The following is a 21,983-nucleotide window of genomic DNA, read 5'->3' as shown; positions in this document are numbered from 1 at the left end:
TGCATGCATGACAAAGCACTGCCAAGGAGCCCCTCCGTCTCAGGGGCATTGTCCCTAAAAGTGTCCAGCATGGTGCCCTGTAGGGACCATATATACTCATGAGGGGCTGAGACACTGCCTGTGGGAAAGGCACCTTGTCCTGCCTCCCAACTTCTGCATAAAGAGGTTATAGGTCACCCAAATGGAGCCCTGGGTATGGGTAGGTAACAGCTCCTGATCTGGACCGGCAAGATGACTCTGTCTGCTGGTCCTAGGACTCAACACCCTCTTCTGCCAGTTGAGTGTTAGAGAGAGCTACCCTAGGTGTAGAAGCTGGGTGATACAGCCCAGACAGGCCCAGCCTCAGCAGCAGAGCCATGCTGCATGGCCATAGCCTCTGCTGTCCCGCAGACCAAGTGTTCCCCTATGTACACAGTCTGTTACACATGAAGTTTAATGACTTTATTTAGCTTTAAAAGCCCATGCTTGTAGGGCATTCCTGGAGCAGTGCAGAAAGGCAGATACAACTGTCCCTGGATGGGACTTGGCACTGACCACCTTGACCAGTCTGGTGGCTCTCTGGGCCAAGACCCAGGTAGACCAGCAGGCCCAATGGTCATGAAAGCATGATGGCCACCATCCATGGTGCCTGACTGGCAGTGCTGTGTCCTGATGGACAGGGTGTGATCACTCTGGGAACCGTGAGCCACCTCGCTGACCAGGGTTATCACGCCATACATAGTAGTTGAGCATGGTTGCAAAGGCCAACCAGGCCAGGTAGGGGTAGAGCAGGCGGGCAGCTGGCGGGCTCACTCGGTGCCAGGCTAGGGTCGTGGCTGTTGCTACCCCACTGACAAGTAGAAGGTCTGCCAAGGCCTGCAGAGACAGAAAGTGGGGAGACTAAGGTCCTGCAGGGTCTAGAGGATGGAAGTCTCGATTCGCCCTACTGCACCCCTGAGGTGTGATGGCTCACCTGCTTTCTGTTCTCAGCCTCAGTTGTTAAGTCCCTGCCTAACTGTGCCATGTATGGAGACAGCCCCAAGGGGACGTAGCATGTTAAAGAGTAAAGCAGCAACTGGAAGGCCTCAGACCTGAAGATACCAAGTTGTCAAGTGTTGCCGCAATAGGCCAGTGTGAGGGGTTAAGCTGTTGTAGTGTGCACACCCCAGGTTCAGCAGTAACTTTTTTTCAAGATGGTCTCACTATGTGGTCTTAGCTGACTTTGAATTAGCTTTGTAAACCAGGCTGTCAGACTTAAAGCAATCCTCTAGCCTCTGCTGGGATTACAGGCCAGGCATGTATCACAAATCCTGAACAAGAACATTTTAAAGAAGTTTTGTCCCCGTGTCAGCATGCACAGCCCCAGATGTAATGCTGGTATCTCACATCGTGGGTTCTATACCCAAGATCACAGCCCCACCCACTTCAACCTGGCCTTCTGAACTTTCTTCATGGAGGGAAGATGGATTGAGGCTGTGTTAGTGTACAGGTCACTGTCACCTAGGCTGGCCTAGCCCTTTCCTGGGCTCAACTGATCCTCTCATTTCAACCTCCAGAGAGCTGGGGCTCCAGGGACCCCACTGCACTTGACTCATGGAACTTCTAAAGGGGCAACAAGCCACAGGCCTCCCCCGCCACTTGGGATTGAATTTCACCTGCTCTCCCAGGGCCATCACCAATGACCCAAGGGTCAAGCTACGGCCATACTTACCCAGCCCATCTGCCGGGCACCAAAGAAGATGGGGGGCCATGCCCAGTTCAGAGCCAGCTGACCAGTGTAGAGACCCAAGGGAACCACGGCCTCTTCTGTGAAGCCTCCCAGCTCTTTCCAGATCATGTAGGAGCCATACCTGAAACAGACAATGGGTCACTGGGCAAGGCCAAGTCCCTCCCAAGTCCTCCCAAGGCTCCCCTCCCAAGTCCACTCGGTGATGGCTCAGGTATGCCCTGCCACTGACTTCTGTGTGATCTCGGGACACTGCTTGCCCTCTCTGGACCTTGGTTTCTTCTAAGATTGCTATGGAGATTTGAATTGAGACCCTGAGTCAGTGTGTGGTTACAGGATGAAGGCTGGAGGTAAGGCCACAAGCAAGTGGCAGCTTGGTCATGCAGGCTCTTGGGGCCATGAGGCAATGACTGCAGAGGGCTTCTGGGAATGAATCACACCAGGCTCTGCTGTCGTACAGACAAACCAAAGGATGTGGCTGCCACCTATTTTTCTTGGCACGTGTTGCTGTTGTCCACACTGACCTTTATACATGGGGCAGCCTCAGCAGTGTGTAACCAGGCAGGGTTCCCAGAGGCAAGCAGGAAAAAGTTCAATCTTGCAATGCATAGGTTGGCAGCCTCGCCACCCTCCCTTTCCCAAGAGGGAAATGATGCTACTCTGTCCTGGGGCCTCCCTCTGCTTGGGGGCTCAATGCCTAGCCTGATTCCATGGGGAACAGGACACTCACTGCAAGGTAGTGCCTGCAACCACCTACCCCATGGCTGAATACAGCGTGCCCCAGATAGGAGCCAGTGTCCAGCGAGGGGGATGCCAGGAGGGTTTCTGGAGTCTAGCATACCAGCGGAGGCCCTCACCACGCACAAAGTAGGCACCCATGAAGCCCCCAAGGCTGGGTGCGAGAGTGAGACCTACGGCAGGCACCCAGGATGGAGCCATAGCTACTGCAACTGCTGTTCTGGAATGATCTGAAAGAGAACACAGGGCAAGTGAGAGAAGTTCTAAATCATTGCCTTCAGCATCTCTGGAGTCCTGTACCCCAGGATCAGCTAGCCCACCTGTTCCTGATGGGTGAGACAGGAGCGCAGAGTCCACACTCCACATTCATACCCTGGCCCAGAGATGTCCCCAGCACGAAAGGCCAGCCTCTGCCCTGCTCACAAAGCTATGCTCACATGAATGCTTAAGAAAAAGTTTATGGCTGGTCTTACAGCTGGTCTCAGGCCCTCTGCAGACAATCTCTAGGCTAGAGTCAAGACCCTGTGAGCTAGAAAATGGGGGCCCCTACTGTGGACATCCAGGGTCCACTCTGCCTCTGCTTGCTATGGGAGTACTAAGCAGTCAGTACCCTGATTTGAACTCGGTTTCCCCATCAAAAAATGGTTCCCAAGAACATTCAACACTGATAGTAGCTAGAGAATTAGAGGTGTCTGCATTAGATAAGCCATGCTAGGGAAATGTTTCAGTGGATCAAGCATTTGCTGGGCAAGTGTGAAAAGTGGAGTCTGGATCCCTGATATCCGTATGAATTCTGGGTGGGTATGGTGATCTACCTATAATTCCAGTGCTGTGGAAGTAGAGATAGGATCCCCAGAACAAGGCAGCCAGACTTGCTGGAATTGGCAACCTCTGTGTTCAGCAAGATTCTACCTCAGAAAATCAAGTATACAGCTATTGAGGAAGACATTGTCAACCTCTGGTCTCACTTCCATACACCAACATATACAACACACACACACACACACACACACACACACACACACACACGGGGGGGGGGGGCTTCTAAAGGCTGGAGATATAGCTTGGTGGTAGGTAGACTGAAGTGGTTTTAATGAGAATATCCCCCATAGGCTTAGATATTTGAATATTTGGCTCCCGGTTGGTGCTGCTGTTTGGGGAGGCTTCGGAGATGTGGCCTTGCTGGAGGAAGTACATCACCAAAAGCCTCTCCTACTTCAGTGTGCTTTCTCTGCCCCATGCTTGCATCTGAAGATGTGAGCCCTTAGCTTCCTGCTCCTTCCACCATGCCTGCCTGCTGTCATGCCTCCCCACCAGGATGGACTCTTACCACTCTTAGAAGCCAAATTACTTGCCTTGGAGATGGTGTTTTATCATAGCAACAGAAAAGTAGCTAGTCCTGTGCCCAACAACAGGGGAGTCTCAAGCAGTCCCTCCATCAAGCTTCAGAGGACTTTCATTTATTCATTTGTTTATAAGTGCCAGGGATCCAAGCCAGGGCCTCTCTTTTTAGGTGTACGAAGATACTGTGTAGCCCAGACTACCCTCAAACTGAAACTCCTGCCTCAACTTCCCAATCGCTTAGTTAGATTACAGGCAAGTACCACCACCACCACCACCAGCAGCAGCAGCAGCATGTCTCATTAGCTGAGGTGAAACTCCCCAAATTTAAACTGACAATCTGCCCGGCCAACACCAAGTTCACACCAAGTTCCAAACATGTCCATCTCCCACAAAAAAAAAAAAAAAAAAACTCCTGCTGGCAGTTGCTCCTTGTTCCAAGCCAGCCCTGCCCATCCCCACAACCAAGAACCCCCCTTAAGTCCCCCAGCACCTTCTATGAACATTCCCTACCAGGTCAGAGTCTGTGTAGCTGGCTTCCTTCCTGATACACCCTGCCTACCCTGCCTGCCCCGCCTTAGAGGTTTGCCAGCCTTAACACCCGCCCCATCCCACCCCTGCAGCAGCACCTCTCCCCTCCTTCCCTCTTTGCAGGCAAAAGTGCTCCTGTCACAGCGCCCAGTGGGAGTAGGGGACGGTAACAGGTCCATACTCTGTGCCCAGGAAGTCTCCAAACAGGATCAACCAGTGTCTCTATTGATGGGTTTCAGAGTCCATCAAGTCTCCCATTATTTGTCCATTATATAGAAAAGGGTGGTGGCTATCCCAAGGACATACCATGAGGACAAGATCTGGGGACAGAACGCTGAACCCTAGGCTCCTGCTGCCACCTTTAACTGTCCCCAAAAGGCCAGGCAGGGTTTATACTCTTCTGCGCTGAGATCAGCGGGAGGACCCCTATTCCCATCCAAGGTCACAAAACAGGACAGTTGCCCACCCCACTTGAAACTACAGGAGAAATCTGGGCTAGGGACCTTCCAGGGGCCTCTTGAAGACTGCCCAGTTCCTGAGTCACCCGCCTGGAGGGGTGGCAGACGGGTGGGGCCCATGAAGCTGAGTCACCCTGGGCTAGGCTGAGCTGGGTAGAAGCCCAGGGTGGAGTGCCAGAAGGTATAGAGGGTCTGCTCAACCCTTTATTTCAGTCTCTTCCAGAAGACACAGAACATCCAAAGCTTCACCCTGCCACCAGCTTGCTAGGGAGCCTTGGGATGTTCAGGAAAAAAGACGGGGAGGGGGGAGACAGGACACCAAGATCTCCCCAGAAAACTCCACACATGGCTGTGACTATCAATTTCTTCCTCTTGGAGAGGAGGTAGCCACCTCTCCACTTCTGGAGAACACCTTGGTCAGAGGACAATAGAGAGCAGACCATGGTTGTAAGCCTTCTCCACTTTTGCTACTCCAGGACTCCTGGGAAGGAACCAAGGCATCACTCATGTTCAGTGGCCTAGGGCTCTTCCTTCATCCTGTCAAAGGTCTGTATTCCTCACAGTGGCCACAAAGCAGGGGTCAGCCGCCTCTCTTTGATCTACACAACCTGCTCAGTACCTCGTGGGGGCTCATTGCTAGTGCCACTTTCCCGGTGAAGAAACTGAGGCCCAAGAGATTGTAGACCATTCTAGGTCTGTGCCCCTAAAGGCCACAAGGACGCACAGCCACTCTGGGATAGCTCTGCTTGGGATATTGTGCCCTGGGCAAGGATCAAGCCCACAGGCTGACACTACCCTCTTCCCAGTGTCAGAAAGGTCTCAGACCACCAGCTCCACCCTCTCCAACCTTGGTACCATCACTCCATGGAGCCCCAGCTCAGGCATCCTATCTGGTTGTGCCAGAGGGCTCAGCCAGATAGGATGCCTGAGCCCTCTGGCACTGAGGCTGGAGTCAGCAGCCTCCGCAGTGTTTCACTTCTGGCTAGACAACCCCAGACTCAGGGCATCAGTGTCCCAGTCTGTGAAGCTAGGACAGGGCCAGTGCCTCTGGAGCACCTGTTGCTCTGGGGACTCCCGAGAGACTGTGACCCAGAAACAGAAAGGAGCCAGCGATCTTCCTTCCACTCCCTGAAGCTCCTCCCCATCCCTGAGCTTTCCTTCCAGCCATCCATTGCTGTCCCGAGGAGTTTTACGGCTTTTTATTCTTAACGAACCCGGAAATCCTCATTATACCCTTTACCAGCCTTTCTCGTTCTGAAAGTAAACACAGTGCCAAGAGCGGGTCGGTTAGGACTGGCACGAACTGGTCATCTTGAGGCGTGGGGTGTTGGGAAATGGCGTTGCCGAGTGGCAACTTTTTCAAACAAAGCAGGCTTTTAGGAGCCGCTTGCACAACACCTAACAAGGGGACCGCGAACAGAAGAAGCTGAAAAGTCCAATCAGGGAAAAACGGAAGGATAAAGTAAAAAGCAAGCCTAATGTCTGTTGGTCCCACCCCTCAGGAACTCACTGTCAGGAGTTTCTGAACCCCAGCGGATCTCAGTTCAGCCATGGCCAGGCACAGATGGGCAAACGCAATGCCCGAGTGCACACATCACTGCGCAGGAGAGGTGGCCACACCATGTATGTGTGTGTGTGTGTAGGGGAAGGAGGCTTTGGCGGCAGAAAACCGGGGCGCAAGTCCTGACTCCCACACACTGCCGGTGTGAACCTTGGCACAACTTCAGTTTCCAACGGATCCCAGTATTCCCCTGCAAGGGAGGCAGGATTGCCAGCAGCCAGAGGCCCCCTCCCTTCTGAGCCCAGATGCCACCAGCAGCAACCTACCGGGTCCCCACCGAGGTGCAGGACCTTGGCTGCCGTCCCCAGGCTGCCAACCACCCCGAGCTGCACACTCTCTCAGGAAAAGTTCCTCCCTCTCGGTGCCGGCCTCAGTTTCCTTTTTGTCTCCCCGCTCTCGGGGTCTCACCCATCCGTAGCCCCACTCACGCGGTTGCTGGCTGCTCCGCAAAGGACACTACGCACAGAGGTGGTGGCTGCTGACCCCGCCCCGCCCCGCCCCACCCCGCACCCGGAGGGCACCCTGGCTTCCCAAGTCCGCCCTCTGCCAGGCATCCCTCTCTTTTTCTCACCCCATAGTGGGCCTGACACAGAGGGGAGAGATCCCTGCTCGGGGCATCGCAGGCAGACCATTGTTCTCAAATAACGAAAATCAGGATGTGGTGACACATGCTTGTAATCCCACCACCGGAGGCTCAGACAGGAGGATGACAGTGAGCTCGCAGCCAGTCTGGGCTGCGTATTATGATTTATTCTTTTTCGACTGTGCCTGGCTGAATTCTACCTATCACCTTACTCTGATTTTTTTTTTTTTTTAATGAGGGACTGGGGATATAGTTCTGTGGTGGATTGCATTCTTTGCATGCACTGGCCCTTGAGTTCAATCCCTAGCACCATCCAAAACAAAACAAACTCTTTCTGCCCCTTGTGGTAGTAAGGCCCTAGGCATTATGCTTTGCCACACCCACTCGCTGGCAGCCCTCAACCTCTTCCTGTGAGTCATTTAGAGTAGGCTGGCTGGCCAAAGAGCTCCACCGGGATCCGCCTATTTCAACTTCTGGGCCCTGGGATTATAACTGTGTACCAACGATTTAAACACAGGTTCTCAGATTCAGGTGGTTACAAGGTGAGCATGTGACCCACTAAAGCATCGTCTCAGTCCCGGGCCTCTCGTTCATATACAGCAGCACAATAGGAGGGGTGGTTGTGACATCTCCCAGCACACCTCTGTTCTCTTGCCAATCCCTGTGGCAATGACTGTACATGCCTCGCGCATGCCCATCACCTTTCAGTCTTTCTGTGCCTCTCTGGGATACCCTTGTCTCCCTCCTGGGTGGGTTTCACGTCCTACTGTGTGTTTGCCAAGGAATGAATGTCCCCTGGGGGAAATCTCTTGTGGAAGTTTAGTCCCCTTGGTGAAGAATAAAAAGGTGGGATCAGGTGGGCCTTGAATAGAGGATTAAGTCCCACAGACTCACTGTGGGGCCCCATCCAGTAGTGACTGGCGCAGGAATAGATCCATTATCCCTAGTGTGGGTCTGTTATCTAAGCCAGCTGCTGCTAGTTCTTGGATGTGGCCCCTCTTGCCAGATGATTCCCTGCATCCAGTCTACAGAGTCCTGACCAGCAAGGAGGCCCTTGTCAGACACAGCCTATGACCTTGAACTTTCCAACCTGAGGACTAACTTCTGTGGAATAACTTCTACTCTATATAAATGACCCAGTGTGTGGCATTCAGTGATAGCAACAGAAAACAGACCAAAGCATCTTCTCCCTGAGGGGCCCCTCTTTGTCTGGGTTGAGCCAGCCCTCCTAGACCTCTTCTGGTGTGCTTGCAAGGTGACCTTAAATATAAATCTGTCCTCCCTGGCCTGGAGAGATGGCTCAGCCATTAAAGGCTAGGCTCACAACCAAAACCATAAATCTGTCCTCCCTGTTGTGGACTGATGCCTCACTAGGAAGGCCACTGTCCTTCAGAACCCTGACAGTATGTTGTGATCTACAGGCTATGACATCAGTCTGCAACTGTACAGGTTGTTGGTCTGCTCAGCTATTGATGCCACCTTATTGCTATAGGCTTTGGATGCAATCTATCTGGTTCTTTATTGGAAAGCTACAAAATTTTGGAATTTTGCAAATGCAATCTTCTATGTGAATTTAAATTTAGCACATTGAGCCATCGCCCAAAGGGTCTGCTCTTTCTTACTCTTGTTTTATTTATTTATTTATTTATTTATTTACTTGCTTACTTATTGGTTTTTCAAAGCAAGGTTTCTCTATGTAGCCTTGGCTGTCCTGGAACTCCCTCTGTAGACCAGGCTAGCTTCGAACTCACAGAGATCTACTTGCTTCTGCCTCCCAAGTGCTTTTTTTTTTTTTTAAATTTTATGTGTATGGGTTATCTTACTGCATGTATGCTTGTTCATCATATTATGCCTGGTGCCTACAGAGGCCAGAAGAGGGCATTGGACACCCTGGCACTGGAGTTAACAGATGGTTGTGAGCCTCCATGTGGTTGCTGAAAATTAAACCCAGGTCCTCTGGAAGAGCAGTCAGTGCTCTTAACCTCTGTGCCATCACTCCAGCCCCCATTTTTTTTTAAAATATAGCCTTGGCTGTCCTGGAACTCACTCTGTAGATCAGGCTGGCCTCAAACTCACGGAGATCCACCTGCCTCTGTCTCCTCCTGAGTGCTGGGATTAAAAGTGTGTGTCACCACTTCCTGGCTCATCTTTTAATCTTTATTTTGGTGTCTCCTGTGTAATTCAAGCAGGCCTTGAACTCATGGTCCTCCATCCTGGCCTCTCAAGTGCTGGGGCTCCTGGTGTGCAACACCAGGCCTGGGTCTCAACAGCCCCTGTCATTGTGGAAAGGCCTGGTCATTTCTTGTCAGGAATGAATTGCTCACCCGCTGCCTGATGGTTTCCTGCCCTCTGTTTCCTCACTTCTCTTTCTGGAACACCTGTCACTCAGGGCCCTGGACTTCCTGTGCTGACTCCTCACTCCCTGCAGGGTCTTGCTTTAGTCCTTATGTTTTATTTGTTTGGTACCACCCCCACTTCTGAGACAGTGGTTTCTTCTGAGTGTTTCAGTTCTGCTTTGCTATTTTTTCCCTGTACACGATTATATCATTGCCCATTTGTCTTATAAGCATACTGTCTTACCTCGTGAAGAGGTCAATTATAATTTTCTTTTTAAAATTTTTTACGTATATTTATTTTGTTTGTGATGTCTGTGGAGAGCCTGCAAAAATTGGGTCTCTTTTTTTATCATGTGGGTTCTGGGGACCAAACTCAGTTTTTAGGCTTAGTAGCAAGCATTCTTATCCACTGAGCCATCTCATTGGCCACCAAGTTAATTTTTAAAAAAACAATTACTTTCTTCTGTCCTCAGTTTCCAAATTCTATATGTTGGCTTTCTTTTCTATCCATAACAGGCTTTCCTTGGATGCCCATGAATCACTGGATGTCTCCTCACAACAGAAGAAATGAACAAGGCTGGACAGTGGTGGCACATGCCTTTAATCCCAGCATTCAGGAGGCAGAGGCAGGTAGATCTCTGTGAGTTCAAGGCCAGCCTAGTCTATAGAGTGAGTTCCAGGATAACCAGGACTGTTACACAGAGAAACCCTGTTTTGAAAAAAAAATGAGAGCAAGAGGTAGAGACAGAGAGAGAGAAGAAAGGAAGGAATGGAGGGAGGAAAGAAGAAAGGAAGGAAGAAAGATGTCTGTGGGTGACAGTTTGTTAGTTTAGGTTCAGTATTCCTTCACTATCGATGACTTCAGGATTTTCCTTTTGGAATGGCCAGCATATAATTGTAATGACTTACAGGCAACAGTCTAACTAATACAACAATGGCTAGTTGTGAATAGAAAGTCCAAGAATCAGTAGTTGCCCAGTCCCACAAGGCTGCATGTCTCAGCTGGTCTTCTATATATACTAGAATCCTGAAGAAATATGCTCCAATGAAGGAATAGATGTACTAGCAAGGCAAGGGCAAGCAGGCAAAGAGCAAAAGCTTCATTCTTCTATGTTATTATATAGGCAACCAGCAGAAGATGTAGCCCACCTCAAGATCCATATCAGAGGTGTGTCTTCCTACCTCAAAGGTCCAGGTTAGAAGCAGATTCACTCACTTCAAACTAAGCAGAAAAATCTCTCACAGAAGTGCCCTGCATTTCTGGACTGTTGTTACAGATATAGTCAAGTTGACAACCAAGAGTAGCCATCTCAAGACTGATAGAGACAATCAACACTGACTCCTTGCATACACACACACACACACACACACACACACACACACACACGCATGGTGTACACATACCCACATGTGCACAGAGATTCCACTCAATCATACACATACAAGTACATGTGCAAACAAAGCATTCCTTTGCTGTGTGTTTCTGGGTCCTGTGTTGAAGCACACTCACCATTTATGACCACACCACTGGATGCACTGGTCATGTTTCACCTGGCAAATTCCCTCTAGTGGGATATGCACTTGTCTAAATTACCATTTCTATTGCTGTGAAGATACACCATTACCATGGCAACTCTTATAAGGAAAACATTTAATTGGGGCTGGCTTACAGTTTCAGAGGTTTAGTCCATTATCATCATGATAGGAAGCATGGTGGCATGCTGGAGAAGGAGCTGAGAGTTCTATACCTGGATCTGTAGGCAGCAGGAAGGGAATGTCACACTGGACATGGCTTGAGCATCTGAGATCTCAAAGCCTGCCCCCCCAGTGACACACTTCCTCCAACAAGGCCAAACCTTGTAATGTGCCACTTCCTATGGGCCTGTGGGGGCCATTTTTATTTAAACCACCACAAAAGTTTTCCTAGCCAAAGGTGGCTCAGCAATTAAGAGTACATATTGCTCTCAAAGAGGACCTGAACTCCATTCCCAGCACCCTCTCAAGTGGCTCACAACCACCTATAACTTTAGCTCCAAATGACTCAACACCTTCTTCTGGGCTCCATAGCAGCCATACTCATATACAGACAATTAAAATTAAAAAATAGCTAAGTGTAGTGGCACACACCCTTAGTCCCAGCACCCAGGAGTCAAAGACAGGCAGATCTCTGTGAGTTACAGGCCAGCTACATAGTGGGGTTATCTATCTATCTATCTATCTATCTATCTATCTATCATCTATCTATCTATCTATCTCATATATATGAAAACATAAAATAACAAAACAAGATGAGCACCCTGAAATGCTCATTTGAGTTTTTCAAACTCAGTGAAATAGATGGTCAGATGTGGATTACTGTGGACTGACTGATATATCCTCTCAAAATTCATATATTGAACCTTAATCCCCAATGTGATGATTTTAGAGATAAGACCCTGGAGGGTTGGAGTGATTAGGTCATGAGGTAGAACCTTCATAAATTAGATTGTTACCCTTCAAAGAAGATACTCCCCATCTATCATGTGGGGACAGGAAAAGCTAGTCTGAAAACCAGGAAACAGATTTCCCAGACACTGTATCTGCAAGTGTCTTGCTTGACCCTGAACTTTTTAGCCTTCAAAATTCTAAGATATAATTTCTATTATTTAGGTCCCGAAGTCTGTGGCATTAATATGCCAGTCACAGTACACTGAAACATACTGAAAGACCTAAAAAGTAATGTTAATGATGGACTAACCTAAAAACCAATATCTGTTCCTTGGAATTTGCTAGCTTCCTCTCACAAGGCCCTGAGATAAGAAGAATTCACACTGCCCCTCCTTTCCTGTGAGTCAACAGGTGGTAAATAGGGTCAAGAGATAGCTGTAACTCTGGTTTGCCCAGACAAGATTAATTAGCACACCTGAAGCCCTAAGGTCTGCTGACCCTAATAGCAGACCATCCGGCCTCCAAGGGTCACGTAGTACTCAATGGACAGAGGGTCCCACCCCCTCCCTAAGCTTGTGGGTTTGCCTTTAAAAACACCTGGGCCCAGGGGAGGGGGCTTCTCCCTAGCCTGCGTGCTGGAGGAGCCCGTTTGCGCAAACGTTTCCTGATCATTAAAGCCTCTTGCGTTTTGCATCAACTGGACTGGACATTGAGTTCTTGGGGGTATCGACCAAACCTGGAAGACTCCTCATTCTGAGGGTCTTACAATACCTCACATACAGTGAAATACTGTAGTGTGTGTATGCATGTCCTGGGCGCCTTAGCAAAGACTGGCAGGAAATGAGAACAGATCATAGTTCCAGAAACGGAATGTAGGGGGTCTGGCCCAGACTAATTAAAAAAAAAAAATCTAAAAAAGAGAACCTGAAAAGGATCCTGGACTTGGTTCTACGACACGAAGATGTATTGGCTGCTTATGAGCTGGGCATCTAGTTGTGTTTTGTAGGAAACACGGAACTGCTTGCTTAATACACTTGACAGAATCATGGGCTAAAAAGAGGGGAGGGGTTTCACCGTACTCTTTCACGTTCTACTGGATCACTCTGGAATGCTGTCTGTGGTTCCTGGATGGAGAAGTTTAAGGAAACTCACAGACCGAGACACACTTGCAAATTGTTTGAGAGCTGGAGAGCTGGGGTGGATCAGTACATAGGAATTTTTTTTTTCCTGTCTGCTTGGGCGACCCGACCGGAAATACGCGTAGGACCGTGCCGCTGCGCAATCGCAGTGCTCCTCCGTCACCGCGGTAAAGAAAACCCCTGTGTTTCGCTATGAGCGCCCGGGTAGCTCGGGCCGGATGGGCCTGGGGGTCCTGGGGACGCCGCGCCGCCTCGAGCCTCCGGGAGCCGCCGCCGGATGCCGTGGACGTGGCGGAGCTGCTGCGAAACGCCAGCTCGGCTGAGGAGGGGGCCCAGGAGGCGGTGGCGCGGCGGCCGCCCTCACGCTGCTCAGTGCTGCTCTTTCCCGGACAGGGTAGCCAGATGGTCGGCATGGGTGGCGGCCTGCTCGCCTTCCCGCGCGTGCGCCAGCTCTACGAAGCGGCTCACCGGGTGCTGGGCTACGATCTGCTAGAGCTGTGCCTGCGCGGGCCTCAGGAGGACCTGGACCGCACCGTGCACTGCCAACCCGCCATCTTTGTGGCCTCACTGGCCGCCGTAGAGAAGCTTCATCACCTGCAACCGGCGGTGAGCCGAGGAGAGTCTGCTGGGTCTGCAGGGTCCTCAGTGTGGTTCCTGTTGTTCGCCATTCTGATCATTATTTAGTATTCTAGACCTCCTGCACGAAACAAGGATCCCTGCTCCAAGGGTGTTTGCATCTTAGAAGAGACACAGTTCACACTTAATGCACCGAGTTAATATAGTACATTAAAGATGAATGTGTTGGGCTGGAGAGGTGGCTCTGAAGTTAAGAGGACCTGGGTTAGGTTCCCAGCACCCATGTGGCGGGTCACAATCATCCATAATTCCAGTTCCATGGGATCCAACACCATTTTATGGCTTCTGCAGGTACCAAATATGTGTATCACGTGCACATAACACTCAAGCAAGCAAAACATTCATACACATAAATCTTTTTTTAAATTTTATTTATTTATTGAGGTTCTGGAGAGAACACTGGTTAAGAACACTAACTGCTCTTCCAGAAGCTGCATTCAATTCCCAGCACCCACATGGCAGCTCATAACTGTAACTCCAGGGATTTGACCAGCTTGGGCTACATAGCATGTTCTAGTCAATCAGGGCTACATAGTGAGACCCTGTCTTAAAAAGACAGAAAATGGCATGGCAGATATTATATTATGTGGCTTCACTTGCTGTTGAAGTAGAGTAATACCAGGACAATACATGTTAACTGGTGCTGAGACCCTCTGTTTTACCACCTCGTAAGATGGAATGACAGGAGGCTCAAAGTTACAGGAATGAGTATGGTCCTATGGCACATTTTACTAAGTGCTTACTTTGAGCCAAGCCTATGCTGAGATTTTTATAGAGATTAGCATTACCTACTTACCTTAGTAGTAGTGTAAAGTAGATCTGGGGGGACTGAAATCCAGTTCCCTGTAGCCTGAAAAGTCATATTTTTAATGCCTGTACTTTTGTTTTGGTTGGGAGCATGGGAAGGATGAACTGTAATATGTTGTTGAACTCAAAATCCTCTAGCTTCAGTCTCCCCCAGGGCAGTGATTATAGCCATGAGTTGTCATAGGCAGTGTGCATGTGACTTCTGGACCCCATATGCCCAAGAAACTGCTCTTGGCAGAGGCAAGAGGATCCAGAGCTCTGGGTCATGGTGTGACTAGGATTGGTGCTAGCCTACTTTTCTAAGGAAGGCCCTCATCAAGAAAGGGCTAAACTCAGGGGTTGCTGGCCTAGCTCTGTGTGCTCTCTTCTAGCTGGAGTACCAGACCAATAGAATCAGCTCATGGTGACACTTAACTGCCCTGCCAATTCCCAGGTGCATAACCTAGGACTGAATGCTCGGTACCCACAGGTTCAGACTCATGTCCTGCTCTGTCACCACAGGTCATTGAGAACTGTGTTGCTGCAGCTGGATTCAGCGTGGGAGAGTTTGCAGCCCTTGTGTTTGCTGGAGCCATGGAGTTTTCTGAAGGTACACGGGAGTTTGGCTTGTGTTCTTGCTGGGTTCAGTGGGGACAGGGAACTCTGGACAGTGTTGCTAGACCCACTCCAAGATTGTCAGAAAGGGAACACAGGGCTGCAGAGGACCCTGGAGCTCAAGGACCAGATTCCGTTGATCCTCTCTAAAGTCTAAAGGACTCAATGCAGGTTTCCTGTATCATCTCATGAAGTCTATTCCCCTGGTCACCTTCCCTCACTGCCCTCAGCATTCCTTTTTAAATTATATAAAATTGTGTGTGTGTATGTATATGTGTATGCATGCACATGCCACAGTGTCTGTGAGGCAGAGGACAATTTTTAGGAAGTAGTCTATTCTCCCTTCCAACATGTGCATTTTTAGGGTTGAACTCGGGTTATTAGGTTTGGCTGTAGCCACTGAGCCCTCTTGCTGGCTCTCCCTTTGCATCCTTAAGGCATTCACTCTCTGCCTATCACACCTGGAAGGTGCTCAGTAGATGTTACATGAAAGAGTCAATAAATACTTGATTATTGCCTAGTGTATTATGCAAAGCCCATTCCCAGCATCCAGACTGCAGAGAACTGAACTTGGATTCTCTACAAGAGTGGTTAGTACTCTAAAATGATGAGTCTTCTTTCTAGACTTTTTCCTGATTTTTTTTTCCCCCCTAAAGCTGGGCATAGTAGCATGTGCTTGTAGTTTGGCTACTCTGGAAGTTGTGGCAAGATCTCTTGAGCTGAGTCTGGAGCTTATGCCCTTAATCCCAGCACTTGAAAATTATAAAGAGGTAGATGGATCTATGTGAGTTCAAAGTCAGCCTCGTCTACATATCGAGTTCCAGACCCACCAGGGCTGCATAGTGAGACCTTGTCTGAAAAAGGGAAGGAGAGGCAGGCAGGCAGACATACAGAGCAAGAAAGCAAGAGCACACACAAGTGTCTGATAAGTTCATTGATGTTCAAGTCTGTTTTATAGTTCAATACAGGGAAGGGACTTGAATGTTCATATCTTAAGAGATGAGACCCAGATGGCCAACAAGCACATTTAACAACAGTGGTCATCAAAGAAACTCAAGTCAGCCCATGTGAATAGCATTTCATACCGTGTGGGAGAGGAGGGTTGAGGATGTGCAGAAATCAGTTCAGGTTCCAGCTTTTGGGAATATAAATAGTACAGTGTGTAGTTAAATTGTAATATCAAATGTCCATAATACATGAATCCAGTTGGTAGAAGGGGCAGATGCTACTGGGGTTGGAGGAGGAAAAAATGGGAATGAGGTATTCTTGAGGGAGTGATGCTGGGCAATGAACCTATGGCCTTGATCACGTTAGGCAAGCAGTCTGCCACCGAGCTCATCTCCGTCCCCAATGCTGGGTTTTGTTTTGTTTTTGAGACAGCATTTTTCTGTGTATCCCTGGATGTCCTGGAACTCACTCCTGTAGACCAGGCTGCCCTTTAATTCAAGAGATCCATCTGCCTCTGCCTCCCCAAGTACTGGGATTAAAGGCATGTGCCGCCAACACCTGGCTTCTCAATGCTGTTTTAAAAGCATATTACTATTATAAAAGGGATGGCAATGTTTCCAGGTCCTACTGAAAGTACCAGCTTTGTGGCTTATGCAGTTTACAGGATGACACCACATTCACAGGTGCACGCTAAATGTCTTTGTGTGGCATCTGCCATAGTTACTACTTTACCACACACATGGGAGTGAGGTGTTCACACTTGCCCTCACCTTGCTTTAGCTTTTCTCTTGCTTCCCATCAGCAGTTCTATATGTGTGCCCCACAGTTTACCCAGGCCCATGGAGCTGTAAATCTCACACAAATATACCCATTCCTGAGTGAGTGCATAGAGAAGGGTGTGACACTGGCCCCGTGGCAGTTCCTGTGTCTCTCCTCATTCTGGTCAGCCTATGGTCAGCCTAAGGAACAGACATTGGGAGTGGACAGAGATGCTGTCATAGCCCTTCCTCTCTGTCTCAGTCTTAGAGCAGCATGCCTGGGTGCAGCCCTGTCATCACTTTTCCCTGAGCCCATTTTTACTCTCCTGCCTTGGCAGTGTTGGGTTCTTGGGCTCTGCATGAATTACTCATGCCTGGTTTATGACAGTCATGTTTCATGAAATTCATGTACTTTTTGTAGTTTTACAGCCACCTGTGTGTCTGATGGTCTTTGTTGCTGTTCCTTTTCAGTTTTTCTTAAACAATAGCTTTCATTTTCTATAACAGCCCAGACAGAGTGGATGTTATTGTCCTGGTTTGCTAGCAGAAAGATGAACCTGAAGGTGTGACTTGCCTGACACTGAGTGATCCAAGTCTGTTCTTGTCCCCCTCCCTGGACTCCAAAGCAACCACATAGATGTTTGATACCAGGAGATTTTAGGGACTTTCTTGAGAATTGTAGTGTACTTGTAGCAAGACCCCTGGTTTGCCCATCACTGTCTGTAGAATCTCTCACAGTTGTGACAACCAAAGAGTCTCCTATCCCCCTTGAGTTAAAGATATTTCTATTTTTTGTGTATGTGCTTGCATGAGTTTGTGTGCACCATGTGTATGCAGTACCCAGGGCACTGGATTCCCTGGGACTGGAGTTGCAGGCTGTTGTGAGATGCCTGCTGTGGGTGATGGGAATGGAACCTTAACCCTATGCAAGAACATAAGCAATCTTAACTGCTGAGCCATTTTTCTAGCCCTAGTTATTTATGTTAATACAGTGGGCATGCTGCTTTTCAGTTGTTTCCTCCTCCATCCTGTGGTTGTGTATGCAGATATGCAGACCTATGTATATGCACTAACAGGATACAGAAGAACACTGTGTTTCTTATCATTTATTTCTCTGAGTCAGGGTCTCTCCCTGAACCTAGAGCCCAGCTGGCAGTCTCTGCCTCTGTCTAACCCTCCCTCTTTGCTGGGTTATAGGCTTACATAGCCATACTTGATTTAATGTGGGTGTGAGGGATTTGAACTCAGGTCAGTAAGTGCTCTTCTATGCTGGATGTGACTACTCAGCACAGCAGATAAAGATGATTAGAACTGTGGCCCTGGGATTGGCAGTCAGCACCACTGTTAGTATTTCCCTTGATGATGGCTCACCCTCCATTTCACAGTTAGACTTCCAAACACACTTCTATCTGGATAGGTTTGTATGCAGTGAAGGTCCGAGCTGAAGCTATGCAAGAAGCATCTGAAGCTGTCCCCAGTGGGATGCTGTCTGTTCTCGGCCAGCGTCAGTCCAACTTCTCCCTTGCCTGCATGGAAGCCCAGGAGCACTGCAGATCCTTAGGCATAGAGAACCCGGTGTGCCAGGTGTCCAACTACCTCTTTCCTGACTGCAGGGTCATCTCAGGAAACTTTGAGGTTAGTGTTGATGGGAGCCACCCTCAGACTCCAGTCTGCTGTGGACCAGGGAGTCTGAATACCTCTGAGGTCCCAGTGGAAGAGCCAGTGCCTTGCTGAGCATGGCCTGGAGAAAATGGTCAAGGGCTGAGGGCATGTGTGGCAGTGTGAGTGCTGCAGAGGGGAGCAGAAGCCAGGCTATCACCTGCTTGTTTCTGAACCAGTTGCCTGGCTCAGGTCAAAGGACCAGACCACGCCATGTCCAGGCCTTTCCATGCTATGCCTGCAATCTGGCTGCTTGCTTTGAAAGAGGAGCAGTTTTCTGTAGCTTTGTCTGGCTTTTTTACCTGGTGTTTTCATTTATTTGTTTACCTATTTATTTATTGGATTTTTGAGACAGGCTGTCCTGAAACTCACTCTGTAGACCAGGCTAGCCTCAAACTCCCAGAGATCGGCCTGCCTCTGCTTCCTGAGTGCTGGGATTAAAGGATGCCACCACTACATGTGCACGGGCATCTGGCTTTTTCTTAAGTGTCTGATTTTTGCATTCAAGTACTCAGTCCTCTGCTGTCTGCTGCTTCTCCAAGTGTCACCTACCAAGCTATTCTGTGTACTAGCACTAGGGACACAACACCCATTAGAGTTCCTGTTGTCAAAGGAGGAGCAGTGTGACAAAGTGACACCAGTCCAGGGACACAGTAAGGGGCAGGTCAGGCACTAAGTAAAGGGGCAGGAGCCCTATGGAAGTGGCAGCTGGGACCAGTGCTACCTTGAGATGCCAAGAAAGTACAGCTAGAAGCCTTGTTAAGGGCCAGTTGTCCTGTGTCTAACTCCCTCACTGCCAGTCCACCATCTAGAAGGTGTCTTTTTCCCATGTCACAGTAAAGGAAGCTGAGATGGGAAAACAAGAACCAGAAGTTTAAGAGTCTTTCTTTGGAGCCTGTGCTGCTCTTGAACTCACAATCTAGGCTGCCTCAAGCATGTGCCACTGAAGGCCAAATTTGAGCTCCAGTACCTGGGCTGAAGGCACATACTTATAAACCCAGCCCTTGGGAGGTGAAGGCAAAACGATGTGGCCACAGAATGAGTTCAAGGCCAGCCTGGACTACCTACAACCCTGCCTCAAAAATAACATATAACCGGGTGTGATGGTTTGCATCTTTAATCCCAGCATTCGGGGAGGAGGATCTCTGAGTTCAAGTCCAGTCTGGTCTACAGAGTGAGTTCCAGGACAGCCAGGACTTCATAGTAAGACCCTGATTCAACAAAAGAAAACTGCACACACATAGTTCTCACCCTGGTGGTTTCCTTCCATTATCCAGGTCACCTTTGCTAGGAGTCTTCAGATGCCACCTCTAAAGTGTCAACTCCCTACAGAAAGACCGTTAGGACTGGGAGATGATGGTGCAAAGGTTAGGAGCACTGTTCTTGCAGAGGACCCACGTATGGTTTTCAGAACCCATATGATAGTTACCATCATCCCTAACTCCAGTTCCAGGGGATCAGGCATTCTCTTCTGTTGTCCTCAAGCACCAGCCGTGTGTGTGACATACATGCAGGCAAAACACTGGTGTACACAAAAATTAAATAAATCTTTAAAAAGAGGACATACCGCTGAGCATTGACTCTATAACCAAGTTAACTAGAACTGAAAAAGTGGACTAAGGTTGGAGCTGAAGAGTTTGTGGGCTACATGTAGTAAGGCACACTTGTAATCTTAGCACTCAGGAAGCTTAGGGAGCTTAGGAGGATTGAGAGTACAAAGCTAGCCTGACCTCTGTACAATGGCCTTGTCTCAAAAGCCAGGCAAGGGCTGAGAGTGGTAGAAGTCTTGCTTGACACACAGATCCTTGGGTTCCATCCCAGCACACCCCCTGACCCCACCCCCACATACGATGCCAGCAACAGTTGAAACCTTTGCATCTGTGAGATTCCTCCTGTTTTTCCCATCAGGCCCTGCAGTTTCTCCGGAAGAATTCTGCTAAGTATCACTTCAGGCGCACCAAAATGTTGCCAGTGAGTGGTGGCTTCCATACTTGCCTCATGGAGCCAGCCGTGGAGCCCCTGGTGAAAATTCTAGGCACCATTAACATCAAGAAGCCACTGGTTGCTGTCCACTCCAATGTCAGTGGGCATAAATACAAGGATCCCCAACACATCCGGAGGCTGCTGGGGCAGCAGGTGGTATCTCCAGTGAAGTGGGAACAAACGATGCACTCTATCTACAAGCGGAAGAAGGGCACTGAATTCCCCAGCACCTTTGAGGTGGGTCCTGGGCGGCAGCTGGGAAGCATCCTGAAGAACTGCAATGGACAGGCATGGAAGTCCTACAGCCACGTGGATGTGATGCAGACCAACACCGATCCTGACCACCGAGGGTCTTGAATGAATGGCCTCAGGGTGAGTCTCTGTACCTGCCCCTTTTCCTCAGACTGGAGGATAGTGGTCACTGCAGCCTCAGTTGTGGCTAAGGCTTCCCTCAGAGCATCGCTCTTGAGTGCCACATCGCATGACTCGACCCATCCCTACACCTGACAATATATGCTGCTGGGGGAAAGAATTCCTATGCAGATGATCTGCCTCTGCACACAACCATGCCCTTCAGTGAATCCAGGAAGGGCTAGCCTGGGGCAGCCTTAGACTTGCCATGTTGGTGCTGTGGACGCGCTGCTTGGCTTCAAACCAGGCCTGGTGCCAGGGGGACATATCATCCTCTCCCCATGTCCTGCTGTTCACCCAGGGCCCAGGTCATAGCTTCTTTGGCCTTCAATCTGTCTGATGGCCTTGGCAACCACTTTGTCCTCTCCTCACTAGCCAGCTGGGAGATTGAGTGCCGTATACAGTAGATATCCAAGAAGCACTTATTAAGTGCCTCCTGTATGCTCTAGAGTGGGTGGTCCCTCATAGAAGAAACTTGGAGCATGATGTAAGGTATGGAATGTATCTGGGCAAGAAGGATGGCCTGAGACCCTGACTGCACCAGGCCAGCCCAGTTTATCCATGGAGAAACCCCCACCACCAAGTCATCCATGGGACAGTGGTGGCTGCAGAATCAGGTGTCTATGGTTTCCCTCACAGCACAGCTGCTCCGCAGCAGGAGTGGAGAGAAGCTCCTGAGAGGACACAAAATAAATGTGAGCCTTTCTAAGCTGCTGGCTGGCTTTGTCATTCACTGATGCTGGGGTATCTTGGGAATGGAGCCCAGGAACCTGTTTTGTTGTTAGGAAGACCTGTACCTAATCTGGGTAGCTTTCACAGCAGGGCTCTTGTCAGACTCTGGACAGGACCTGTCCTATTGCCCAACTGTCCCATTCTTGTGCAGCTGTGCCAGTGGCCCTTGCAGGCCTTGTGACCTAGATGGCCTGTGGATTTCAACATGAGTGCAGTTGTAGTTTCACCACCCTGAGTGAGCACATCTATCCCAGCTGAGGCTTTAGCTCCTGAGTTTGACGTCAAGCAGGCAGAATAGCCTGTCTGTAAATGAGTAGGATTCTGGAAAGCTGTCAACATTTGCTTGTAGGGAATTGGCTCCTGTGGTTGCCTCTTTGGGCCCCAGGTCTGGAGCATTGTGGTCTGCCTGTCCTCAGGGCAGGTGTCACCTTTCCCAAGCCCAGCATGGGGTCAACCTGAACCAGGGCATCCCATCCAATGTGGTCACATGACAGACCCCAGGTGCTCCCACAGCCTAGTCACCTGAGGGAAGTTGCTCTACTGTCCCAGAACCCTCCATCCCTCCTTGGGCCTGCTACAGGGGAGTTTGCATGTGAAGATTCTCAGACCAAAGCTGCTGTGGCAAACATGACAAGT

General features: G+C 49.5%; 2 protein-coding genes across 2 annotated transcripts; one reads left to right on the top strand and one right to left on the bottom strand.

Moving 5' to 3' along the window:
- Positions 1 to 426: 426 nt before the first annotated feature.
- On the bottom strand, positions 427 to 6,780 carry Tspo (translocator protein). Its single transcript, XM_051189514.1, has 4 exons — positions 6,601 to 6,780; positions 2,463 to 2,673; positions 1,691 to 1,829; positions 427 to 855 (listed from the first exon to the last, which is right to left on the bottom strand). Exons 2-4 carry the CDS (start codon positions 2,642 to 2,644, stop codon positions 667 to 669), a joined length of 510 nt encoding a protein of 169 aa, XP_051045471.1. The 5' UTR covers positions 2,645 to 2,673; positions 6,601 to 6,780; the 3' UTR covers positions 427 to 666.
- Positions 6,781 to 12,983: 6,203 nt separating this feature from the next.
- Mcat (malonyl-CoA-acyl carrier protein transacylase) lies at positions 12,984 to 21,324 on the top strand. Its single transcript, XM_051189513.1, has 4 exons — positions 12,984 to 13,425; positions 14,764 to 14,851; positions 17,980 to 18,197; positions 20,130 to 21,324. The coding sequence occupies exons 1-4, from the start codon at positions 13,012 to 13,014 to the stop codon at positions 20,559 to 20,561; spliced, it is 1,152 nt and encodes a 383-aa protein (XP_051045470.1). The 5' UTR covers positions 12,984 to 13,011; the 3' UTR covers positions 20,562 to 21,324.
- Positions 21,325 to 21,983: the final 659 nt, after the last annotated feature.

This window comes from Phodopus roborovskii, unplaced genomic scaffold (genome assembly GCF_943737965.1).
Source record: "Phodopus roborovskii unplaced genomic scaffold, PHOROB, whole genome shotgun sequence".
Classification (NCBI taxonomy): Eukaryota; Metazoa; Chordata; class Mammalia; order Rodentia; family Cricetidae; genus Phodopus; species Phodopus roborovskii.
This window is presented reverse-complemented; position numbering and strand designations above follow the sequence as displayed.

Coding starts and splice junctions, on each gene's coding strand:
- Mcat (XM_051189513.1), top strand. CDS start 13,012: ATGAGCGCCCGGGTAGCTCGGGCCGGATGGGCCTGGGGGTCCTGGGGA. Junction 14,852..17,979: donor AGCCATGGAGTTTTCTGAAG/GTACACGGGAGT, acceptor CTATCTGGATAG/GTTTGTATGCAGTGAAGGTC. Junction 18,198..20,129: donor TCATCTCAGGAAACTTTGAG/GTTAGTGTTGAT, acceptor TTTTCCCATCAG/GCCCTGCAGTTTCTCCGGAA.
- Tspo (XM_051189514.1), bottom strand. CDS start 2,644: ATGGCTCCATCCTGGGTGCCTGCCGTAGGTCTCACTCTCGCACCCAGC. Junction 1,830..2,462: donor ACGCTGTATTCAGCCATGGG/GTAGGTGGTTGC, acceptor TGTCTGTTTCAG/GTATGGCTCCTACATGATCT. Junction 856..1,690: donor GTGCCCGGCAGATGGGCTGG/GTAAGTATGGCC, acceptor CTGTCTCTGCAG/GCCTTGGCAGACCTTCTACT.